The following is an 11794-nucleotide window of genomic DNA, read 5'->3' on the forward strand; positions in this document are numbered from 1 at the left end:
AGCTGTATAGGTCGTTAAGTGCTATTATTTATCATTAACACTTGCCACACCAGGTTGAAATACCGTGTTTACCAGCTTGTGTGGGTTGCGAGAGCAAGTGGCTTCCGACATCACATTTTTCTGCACCTCAGAAGTAGGCACACAGTAGGTGCAGGCATTCAAGATTCCTCATCCCCAGTCCCCACGCCAGGCACTTGGTTGGTCATTTGGGGTGCAGGTCCTCCAGCTCCACCCACAACCTCTGTGGCCCCGCCCACCCCGCGTGACCACGCCCACCCCCGCCTAAGGCCAGAAGAGCAGTTGCCTAGCAGTGTGTATTGCGCTGTAACCCCAGCTAGAGGCCTGGCCATGCCCGAGAACGCGCAGGTCATCATGCGCTATGGGCCATACAGCTCAATCGGTCTGCCAGTGGAGCACCGCACCTATCGCCTGGAGGGCCTGCTAGGTAGGCAGCCGAGCGCCAAAGGGCCATCCAACTGCCCGTGCTCAGGGGCACCCCAGCCTCTGAGCATCTGTGCAGCCTGTGCCCTCTGCCTAGACTTCCTTCCTTCCTACTTTCTCTGGAAGTCTTCCCTAAACCCCTGCTGCCTAGTATTAAGGGAAGAACAGACATACACGGTGACCCCACTGGGTGCTGAGTAGCAAATTTCCTGAATAGAGAGATTACATGCCTTGCTTTACACATTGGGGAACTGAGGATCAGGAGTATTAAGTGACTTTTCCAAGGTCACTTGGCTGGAAAATGGCAGAGAGTCTATTCCTTGATCTTTCATTCATACAATAAGCCTTATTGAGCAACTTGTATTTGTTGGACACTCTTCCAGATACCGAGGACACACCGGTGAACAAGATGCAAGACCCTGAAGTGCGTGTGTCCTTGTCGGCTACTAATTGTCAGCTGTGCCATGCTTCTGATAGAGCAGCATAATCATAGTGGGACCTCCCACTGGCCATAATTGGAGGGGAGAGGAAAGAGAACTAGACTTACTTGCCTGAATTACATTTGAGTTGAGCTTTAAAGAATGAGGAGAAGCTAACTAGGGAAAAGGAAGGAAGAGCATTCCAGGCAGTGGGACTGATGTCTGCAAAAGCTGCAAGCATGAACAAATGACCTGTGTCTTTGTTGAACTGATGGGAGGATGAGGCTAAGAGGTGGACAGAGGCCAGATCCAGCAGGCTGCATTGTGTTAGGCAGGGGAATGAGACTGTGGCTGCTGCACGCAGGACAGATTAGAGGGCCAGGAATGGAAGCAGGGAGATGAGGGGCTGCTGGGGCGGTCCAAAGGAGAGATAACAGTAGCTTGGGCCAGAACGGCCATAAAGGGGTGGTGGATTAAAGTAAAAGCATTGGTGCTCCCTAAGAGGATGGAGATGGGAAGAGCAGGTCAGGAGGATGTGCTTCAGATCCAGCCAGTGTCTGGCTAGAAAACCCCAGAGTTCACAAAAACACTGCTTGAGCTCGTAAAATCAGCATGGTTTAAGTATACAAAATGAACACACAAACATCAGTTGTAATTCTATATCTAGCAATGAACAATCTGAAATGGAAACTAACAACTCTGTTTACAATAGCATCTAGAAGAACAGAATACATATGACCAGATTTAACCAAGGAGATGCAAATCTTATACACTGAAAGCTACAAACATTGCGAAAAGAAATGAGAGAAAATCAAAGTAAATGGGAAAATATACCATGGGCATGGATTTAAAGGCTTAATAGTGCTAAGATGACAATACTTCTCAAAGTGGTGTACAGATTCAATGCAATTCATATCAAAATCTTGGTGATGGTTTTTTGCAGAAATGGAAAAAGTCATCCTAAAATCCACAGGTAATTTCAAGGGATTGAGACTAGCCCAAACGATCTTGAGAAAGAACAAAGTTGGAGGTATCACACTTGCTGATTTCATAACTTACTCAAAATTATAGTAATCAAAATACCATGATACTTTCATAAAGATAAACATAAAGAGCAATGGAATAGAATCTGGACAGTAAATCATCACATTTCCAGTCAATTGACTTTTGTCATGAGTGTCAGGACTATTCAATGGGCATATTTTTTATTCTTTTACAAGTTTTACGGGAAAAACTGGATGTCCACATGAATATCTTTTGAATAAAATTAGACTCTTATACTCCTTGGAAGGAAAATTGTGTCCAACCTAGATAGCATATTCAAAAGCAGAGACATTACTTTGCCAACAAAGGTTCGTCTAGTCAAGGCTATGGTTTTTCCTGTGGTCATGTATGGATGTGAGAGTTGGACTGTGAAGAAGGCTGAGCGCCGAAGAATTGATGCTTTTGAACTGTGGTGTTGGATAAGACTCTTGAGAGTCCCTTGGACTGCAAGGAGATCCAACCAGTCCATTCTGAAGGAGATCAGCCCTGGGATTTCTTGGGAGGAATGATGCTAAAGCTGAAACTCCAGTCCTTTGGCCACCTCATGCGAAGAGTTGACTCATTGGAAAAGACTCTGATGCTGGGAGGGATTGAGGGCAGGAGGAGAAGGGGACGACAGAGGATGAGATGGCTGGATGGCATCGCTGACTTGATGGACATGAGTCTGAGTGAACTCTGGGAGTTGGTGATGGACAGAGAGGCCTGGCATGCTGCGATTCATGGGGTCGCAAAGAGTCGGACACGACTGAGCGACTGATCTGATCTGAGACTCTTATACCATATTTAAAAACTAACTCAAAACGGATCAGAGGTCTAAATTTAGAAACTAAAAAACTCTTAGAGGAAAGCTTAAGGGCAAATCTGAATGACCTTAGATTTGTCAAGTATTTCTTAAACATCAAAGCATCAGTAACAAAAGAAAAAATAGAACAATCGAACTTCATTACAATTGAAAACTTTTGTGCCTCAAAGAACAATACTAAGAAAGTAAAAAGAAAACCTAGAATGGGAGAACAGGTTTGCAAGTCATGTATCTGCAAGCAGGACCTCTCATTGTCATCGGAATGCTTGGTAGTCTTCCTAAACCAGCCTCCCTAGTGCTCGCCAGTCTCTCCTGCATTTTTCCATCTCGGTTCATAGCAGTGCCATTCTTTCGCTTAAACCAAAAGCCCTGCAGGCATCCTTCTTGCCTCCCTTTCCCTCACACCCACCTTCGTCTAGCAGCACATCCTGCTGCTTCTATCTTCAAAGCATCCTGCAGAATTCAACCCTGTCTTACCTTCCCTCTCACCACCCTCTGGCTCTTTGTCCAAACCAGTGTCAGTCATCTCCTGCCTGGGTCACTGCCCTGGCCTCCTCACTGAGTCTCCTGAGTGCCCTGTGACCACCTTGTCTGCTGTAGTCTGTTCTCAGCCCCAAAGCCAGGCGATGCCACTAAACCTGAGTGAGAGTGCGGCCCTTGCCTCCTAGAACACTGCGGTTGCTCTTAGCTCACTCAAGGGAGAAGCCAAAGGCTTACAGTGGACAGCCAGGCTCCACACGGCCTCCCTAACCTCATTTCCTCCTTTTGCTGCTTAGCCTCCCCTCCTGTTCACTCTACTCCAGCTGTATCAGCCTCCTCGCCGACCTTGAACACACCTAGCCCACTTTTACCTTGGAGCTTGGAAGTACTCTACTTGGGATGCTCTTTCTACACATTCCTGCCTGGTCTTTACTCCCTCAGCCTTCAGGTCTTTCTCGAAAGTCACCTTCATGGACAGGTGTTCCTTGAGCACCTCCATTGACAATGTCGACACTTCCCTCTGCCTCCATCTTCTTTATCTCCCTTCCCTCCTCTTTTATTTCTTCCTAGTGCTCATTAGTATCCAACATAGCTATGTTTCCCCTATTTCTCTTGTTATCCTTCTCTCCTACCAGGATTTCAGGGTAGCAGGGATTTTTGTCTGCTCTATTCTCCACTGTGTCCTGGAGTCTGAAACTGTGCCTGGAATATCTTAAGGATGGATAAATCTTAGTTAAGATGAACCTGCATAGAGCTGAACACTGGAACCACAGAAGGTGAGGCTGTGGAGGAAACAAGGGAAGCTGGAGCTGGGCAGACCACAGGACGTGGGGCAGGGGTCCCGCTGAGCGGGAAAGACAGACAACCTGGAGGCGTAGGGTAAGATATGAATTCCAAGAGAAAATGGCGAATGGCCACCACACTGTTAGCAGGAGCTACCTTTAGAAAAAGATGAATTCATGACTGATGGAGAACATAGGAAAAGAGCGTTCTCAGAGCCCTGTGATGGGAGGGGAAGTCGGCACAGTCACTCTGAAGGGCAAGCTGGCAGTGTCCTGAAACTTAACCATACACTGTGGGATCCAGCTGCTCCATTCCTCAGTTACACAGATACATAAAAGCTCACACACACACGTGGAAGCGTGCCCAGGAGCGTTTTCTGCATTCCTTGGTCATTGTGAAAAGTTGGAAACAACCAGAAAAAGGAACGGCTGGATATATTGCGGTTCATCCATCACGTGAAGCACGTGAACTGTGGCAGATCTGTGTATACTGACAGGCTGGATCACCACAGCACAGTGTTAAAAGAATAAGCATACTCCTGAATTTTATCTACACTATGAGCTCGCTTCCACTGAAAAACACAAAGAGGGGAGGAAGTATTATAAGTGATTTTTAAATTTTTGTCCTTTATTTTCTGTAATTTTTAAGGTTTTTGAGAAATCACTAGTCTGCATTACATTTATCATCTGATAAAACTGAGAGTTTAAAATACTTTTTGGCAGCCCAAGTATTCTAAGAAGCAAGAAAGGAGGTAGGTCTGAGCATCAGTCTGCTGGAAGGTTGGGGGGAAGAACTGTGTGAGTCATCAAAGGTACTGATGGGTCTTTGCCCCTGACAGTTTAGGTTCAGAAGGTGGGCTGAGGCTGCAGCAGCAGGAGGTGAGGGAGTGGGTGAAGATGAGGAAACAAACAGTCCAGGCAGCTCTTCCCACAGTAGGGGAGGGGAGGGAGTATTTTGAGAAAATTGAAGGGAGAATTTTTATGGTTGAAGGAGACTTGAGTATTGCAAGGTGTCAGCAGGTGGTTGATTTTTAAAGTTAGCTCTGTATATCCCTGAATGGTAATTTATACAATACTCTCAGCCAATATTTACTGAGGGCCGGTGACGAATTCCAAGGTGTTAACAGAAGCAAAGCAGGGAGCATCTGCTCCCCTTTCTCTGTCCAACACTCCCCCATCACTTTAGACCCAACTAACATGGTGGCATAGTGGTTAAGGAATCCACCTGCCAGTGCAGGAGACACAGGAGATGTGAGTTTGATCCCTGGGTCAGGAAGATCCTCTGGAGGAGGAAACGGCAACCGACACCAGTATTCTTGCCTGGAAAACCCATGGACAGGGGACCTTGGCAGGCTAGAGTCCATGGGGTGCACAAAGAGTCAGACAGGACTGAGCACGCAGGCCCGCACATTACACCAGGCACAGAGAGGTGCCTTTGCAGACACGTGTCTGTGACACCTGCCTTCACGTTCTGTGCGTTTCTCTAAAAATCGTAGTCCTCCATCATTTCCCGAAACCCTGCTGGCTTTGGAAATATGCCTGATCTCTCCTGAACTTACCCTGCCCTAAGCAATCTGAAACGTTTAGTTCTTTCTTTTTTACCATGAATTATAAAAGCTCAGCAAATATATCCTGACTATGGCCTCAAGACTGATGAAACTAAACCAACTCATACTTAACAAAGAGTGTTAATTTCCCTAGCCACAGTTACCCCTTGCCTGCTGTACTTAAGTCTGCCAAATGACCTGCTGCAGAGACAGAGACTCAGGAGAATAGAATCCGTCCTTATTTAGCTGAGATGCTCTGGGTGCCATCCTCCTGTCCCTAGTTATGCATTAACTGCACCTGTTAATGTCATCGACTTTGCATCTGTGGTGAGCAGAGGAGGGGGAGATGCCTGTTTGTCTGCCTTGACTTCCTAAATCATTTGTAGATGGCACACAGCTCCACCAGTATTGAGAAGAGGGAGGCTTTTCCATATCCCTCCAGTTCACCCAGCTCCCCCATGAAGAATGAGGTGCCACTTCAAAGAGTCAGGCTATCTGCAGGTGGCCTTAGAGCTTCTGGTTGATTTATGCTGGAGTTTAACCACTGCCTTTGCAAAGACTTTGTTGCACAGAGTATATTTATCTGACCTTTCTTTGAATAGGCAACCATAGCAGCTCATAGGGAAAAATGTGTCCTCCACGTAGAGAGGTGGCATTTGGATGAACCGCAGGAATCTGGTGCTTCTCTGGGTTTGATCCCTTAAGCCTGTGCTCGCTGCCCCACCGCCAGGCTCAACACACCCTGGACTGTGGACTGGTGAGAAGGGGATGGGCCTCTGAGGATGAGTGGACAATGTAGACGCCGAGGTGGCTTATCCCTCTAATAAGATGCGGATTTATGTCAAAAGGGTCCTTGGAGGTGTCCAGTGCCATTATGAGTCTGTTTATTCAGTGAGCTGTATTAACAGGCCCCTCCCTGCCCCGGAGGGAGATGGATTGTGGCCAGTGAAGGAAACAGAGAGCGTTATAAGGCAAATTGAAGAGGACTGTTATGAGGACTTCTTCCTGGGAGACTTCATCTGCTCAGATATTGAGGCAGATTCCATTTTTCAGCACCACCCGCCACCTCCACAGGGTGGGTTATTTGGTAGATGAAACCCGACGTCTTAGGTATACCTTGCGTGAAAAGACTGCCACTGTTCTCATAAAACAAACCCCAAATCCAGAGGCTCATGTGGGGCTCGGCCAGATGTGCCCCGCAGAGAAAGGACCATGTCAGATCGTGGGGGGGTGGGCACGTCTTCCCAGATCTCCTACAAAGCCTCTCGTCCCTTATCCTGTGGTCACAGAGGCCAGCCCCAGACAGAACCTGCGCGCCTTTTCTCCAGAACCCCCAGGCTTGGGGGTTGTTACGATAGAGGTGGAGTGTAAGATGAGAGTGCAGAAGCTGTTTTGTTCCTGATTTTTTCCAGTCAAATTGAACTACACGTCCCAGGAGTGTCTTCAGACAATGCACAACCAGGGTCGTGAAAACCAAATTTCCTCCCCCTACCAGTTGGTAGCCTCTCCCTTTCAGGCTGTGCCCCCCTCTCCGGAGCAGGCACTGCCAGGGGGCACAGGGTCCCCAGAAAGCCGTCTATAGAGTTTTTATGCCTTTATGCCCTAGAAAATCCCTTCACTATTCCAAACTGGGCGGACAGCTTCATTTAAATAAGTCCCTGCTCCAAACTGAGTGCCTCCCTCCAAAGGGTTTAAGCATAAGACACTGAAATAGAATGCAATAACACAAATATGCCAAAGACGTGGGTGTTCTGCAGAGAGAGATGTTAGCAGACACGAGGACAATTAGGGCCACCCCTGGGTGCCCAAGGGGTGCTATCTTGCTAATGGAGATCCTCGCTGAGTTGCTTTCTGAAGTTCCTTTCCAGAAGTGAAATTAAAATCACACAATCAAAATGTTCACAGTTGGGGCTGGATGTTCTTGAACTGATTGAAAGATGAAGAAGTGGACACGCCAGCGTTTTGAAACAGCAATTGTCTCTGTAATTAAATGCAATTAACTATCATAATGTTGGCTTTTCTCCACCTAGGCCTGATTGAGATGCTGAAACTTTGAAAAACATGCCGTCCTCCCATCTGATTTCTCTTTCTGTCCTCACCAAAATTCTCACCGACAAAGACTGCCAAATGTGGTGATTTACTGCACAAACTCCAACATGGAGGTTATAGTGTGAAGATACCAGGACCTGGGGAGAGATGTGTTGGAGAAAACAGAGCTCCAGGCTGTCCCATGCACACCATTTCTCCTAAGCTCATATACCCTTACATTTCCGTAATAAAGAATAAACTTTTTATAAAATAAATAACAATTTTCCCATAGCTTATCTCTAGGGAAGGCACTGGTGAATGTAGCAGCTAAAATGCAGATTCCAAAGGGGAGAATATAAATGTAGCCCATTAACTCTGAAAGCATTCTTTTCTCATTATTATTAAAAAGCCTAGAATATGCTAAAAGAATTTTTTTTTAAGTTTCTCATCATCTCACCACAGAGATAACCACTGGATAGTTCCCTTTTTCCTAATATACACACATACTTTCATTACACTGAATACATATTTTTAATACATCTTAAAACGTAACCCTGATTTTTTGCTTATATTATAAATACTTTTCTTGCTATTAAAAATTCATAGACTTTTTTAAATGTCAAAATAAAATCTTATCATGTGCCTTACCACCATTTACTTGACCATCTTCTTATTATTGGGCATGTAAGTGATTCACAGTATTTCATCATTAATAGTATATTCCTACAGAAAGAAGCTTATTGTTGTAAAAGTCTGCCTGTATTTCTGATTTTTTTTTTGTAAGTGCAATTTCCTGGGTCAGAGATTAAAATCATTTTTTTAATTCTAATTTTTAAGGCATTTGAGACTTTTGACATTTACTCCCAAATTGCCCTCCAGAAAAGTGACCAACTGATATTTCCATTATCAGGATAAGAATTTACCTAATTTCCTATATCCCCTCCAACACTGAGTATCACTCAAAAACTCTTCCTAAAGAAAGCTCATATTTTCACTGAGCATGTGGCTCTGGCACAAATCACAACCCAAACCAAAATTTCTCAGGTCTCTGGCTGTGCTTTCCAGCAGAGTGGAGGGCATGTCAGGCTGTACCAGGTGGGCACCCACCAGGGATGTTGAGTCACGGCCATGAACAGCTGGAGAGCAGGCCAGTCGCGGACATCCGTGAAGACATCTGCACGTCAGGTCCATCTGTCCCCATGGCACCCACATCCTTCTCCATCTTTTCCAGCTGTGTTGGCTGAAGATGGACACCAGGTCCTCCTGGAGAAGATAGAAGACTGGAATGTGGTGGAGCTCATGGTGAATGGAGAAGTTGTCTTCCGCTGCAACATCAAAGACCTGGAGTTTGGTAAACCCTTCCCGCCCGCACTTTGCTTTCTCTAGGGCACGTCCATTTCTAGTTTAGCAGTCACTGTGTTCCGCCCAGATTCAAACTGGGTTTCTTTCTCAGTTTTAAATTCTTACTCTGTCACGCACGAATGAGTGCATCCTAAACCACGCACAATAAAGGGCATGATGCTCTGGGCTTCTTCATGGGACGTGAGAACAGAAGAGGGTTGGAAAGAAAATGAAATTTAGCTTTGGACTACAAATGGGGCCACGTGCATTTAGGGAGAATAGGTTGTTTTGTGTTGTTGCTTTTCATTTTAATAATGTGCGTTTTATTATTACTTGCTTTGAAAATGGTTTTGGCTCCATTTGATTATTTTATCTAGGCTGGCTAAGACAATCAGAGTCAATATGCTGGCAGTGCATGGCATCATCAGCCACAGTCTATGGATTTCTTTGCCCCAGAGAGCTTTTGGCTTAGCAGGCTGGCATTGTGCATGCCTCACTCCGCTCAAAGTGAAAGCTTTCCCAATACACTAATACTCTATTAAAGGCTAGTTAACAGTTTACATGCCTGGAACCTTCAGAAATGCTCTCCTAGTAGAAGCTGTGTGTATGTCTTCTATGACATGACATTGTAAAATATATAAAGCTGGCTAAAATAAAATTATATCTATGTCCCTAGGAGGTGACGGTAAACTAGACCCACTGTGCAGAGAGGCCAGGATAGCTGTACTAAATGCCTACTGATCTTCTCGTGGGAACAGGCATCTCGTGTCAACAGAAGAGCAGCTGCCTCCGGCCATTCTTCAGTTCAGACAAAAGCAGCCATTCCAGGCCTTGGATGCTGGGCTCAGACAAGGCAGCACCCCCGTCCTTCAGCCTGCATAGGTTTCTCACCTGGCTGCAAGGAAACAGAGCCCACAAAAGTAATAAACCTCACCATTTGCAGCATCTCTCAACCTCAACCCATAGGGAGAGTGAGCCCTCCAATATCAGGTACACATCGAGCTGAAGGAAATAATAAAATGCAATCTAATAACAAAACGCCATCCCTTGCTAATAACGCAAAGTTGCCAGAAGCATCAGAGGCTCCACTCTACAGTAAGTGAAGAGCTAGGAAGTGATAAAATTAAAGACAAGGCAGGAGGGGGATGGTGGGCGGGAGGATACTGGGCTTTGAAAGTCTGAACCAAAAGTTAATGTCAGTATTTGGAAACCTGCCTATTCCTACAGGTTGACTTCTTGCTCCCAGGGGAATAATATTCAACATGCTATATACATACATGCTATACAATTACCTAATGGCAAATATCTAGTTATTTTCCTTTAAAACAAGCAAATGATCTCTGCCTTCTTTTGCATTAGCCAGACCCACAGGCTGGTCTGTACAGGGCCCAAAAGAGGCCAGGAGAGAAGGGGAAAGTTGCTCCCCATTTCCTCTGGAGGAAAACAAAGTCGATGAAATTAAAGAAGAGTTTTAGCTGTGGTCAGTGCCAAGCTCGCCATGTCAAAATGGTGTTCATTTTCCTTTAGGCTCTATGTACCAACTGTAGCATGCATTCTTAGCTGTAGAGTAAAGGAGAGGGGAGAAATGTAGACGTTGATCTAACGATGTTAAACGTGAGCTCATGGCAAGAAAGCATCACTGAAGAAAGCCGGATGCAGAAGACTCTGGGCACTGTGTGAAAGAGAAGGGCTTTCAGGGCCTGCAACAGGCAGCAGCTGGCTCTGGGCGCACGTCCCACAGGGAGGCGGCTACCCTGCTCCCTACAGCCTCCTGCACCTGGAGAGCCATCCTCCCCATTGCTCCAGGGAACCTCAACCCCTACCTGCAGCCCAGAGCTTCAAAGGAGTCTGGGGCTCCATGAAACCACTTGGACAAGTTCTTTCTCGCATGTGATGAAATAAGGGATAGAATTTTCATTTTCAGCCCAAGCTTCACTTACCAGATTTTATTCAGAGATGACGAATCGCTTAGGACGCTGGAAATATTTAATCATCTTTCCTGTGAACCTGAGACTAAAAACAAGGCTTCCTGGTGTCTGGTGCCAGTTGTCACACGGCTTTTGTAACTCTGGATTTAGTCCCTTTTTTCTCAAAGATCCGTTTAAGTGATTGTTTTCATACAAACCTTTCACTAGAAGAGAAGTACATTTTCGTTACAGTAACATGAAACAATGCAGGTAAAGCATTGGTTTATTTCAATCTGGGTTTCTTCCCGTTGTGTCTGGATGTTCATTAAGAGCTAGCCATACATAGAAATAGATTTCACCAATTTGGGGTCATGCCATACACATCCATTACATATCTCTTTTTTAAACCTCAGATTTTATGTTGAACTTCCTTCCTTGTGACTGAAACATTTGCTGACTGTCTAACCATTCTATCTTGAATCAGGAAATTTCTTCCTGCTTGAATAGTGATTCCCACTTTTACTGCCAAAACTTCTTAAGGCTGGGAAATAAAACTGCAGGCTTCCCCATCTGCATTTGATGTGGTAGCTTCAGCTCCTCAGTGTTAACTGGTACAAGGGGTCCACTCTGCAGTCGCTTTGCCCTCCTCTGACACACTCCCACCCTGGTCTGTATTTGTGCTTCAGAGCAGCCTCCACCCTCCATGCACCCAACCTGCTTTCCCTTCCCCATGGCCAGAGCAGAAAGGCTGGTGAGGGGGAAATTACACAAGAGTCTAAGAGAAAAGAAAACAAGTGCAGACAGCTCCTGGGAGATACGTGTGCCCAGGATGCTGTGCTCCAATTAGATCAGAGTTACATGATACATGAATCGGCATTACCGTGAGAATCCCAGGGTTACTTCTGCGTGGTAGGTTTGGAGAGGTGGGTGGGGGGGGGTGTGGAGAGAGGAGGCCTGCAGGACTATCATTTCTTCCTTTATGTGAAAGTTTTCAGCGATGGAA

At 45.7% G+C, this 11794-nt stretch overlaps 1 protein-coding gene and 1 long non-coding RNA gene across 3 annotated transcripts; both read left to right on the forward strand.

Annotated features, from left to right (window-relative positions):
• Positions 1 to 303: 303 nt before the first annotated feature.
• On the forward strand, positions 304 to 9829 carry C28H10orf53 (chromosome 28 C10orf53 homolog). Its single transcript, XM_061405682.1, has 3 exons — positions 304 to 445; positions 8775 to 8894; positions 9561 to 9829. The coding sequence occupies exons 1-3, from the start codon at positions 349 to 351 to the stop codon at positions 9623 to 9625; spliced, it is 282 nt and encodes a 93-aa protein (XP_061261666.1). The 5' UTR covers positions 304 to 348; the 3' UTR covers positions 9626 to 9829.
• Positions 3483 to 8116, forward strand: LOC133240589 (uncharacterized). 2 transcript variants are annotated; one of them, XR_009734266.1, is made up of 4 exons: positions 3483 to 3664; positions 3822 to 3962; positions 6118 to 6272; positions 7546 to 8116. It is a non-coding gene; the product is annotated as an uncharacterized LOC133240589 (long non-coding RNA). The 2 variants fall into 2 exon arrangements; XR_009734265.1 differs by lacking the exon at positions 6118 to 6272 and having other exon boundaries at positions 7546 to 8113.
• Positions 9830 to 11794: the final 1965 nt, after the last annotated feature.

This window comes from Bos javanicus, chromosome 28 (assembly GCF_032452875.1).
Source record: "Bos javanicus breed banteng chromosome 28, ARS-OSU_banteng_1.0, whole genome shotgun sequence".
In the NCBI taxonomy this organism is placed as follows: domain Eukaryota; kingdom Metazoa; phylum Chordata; class Mammalia; order Artiodactyla; family Bovidae; genus Bos; species Bos javanicus.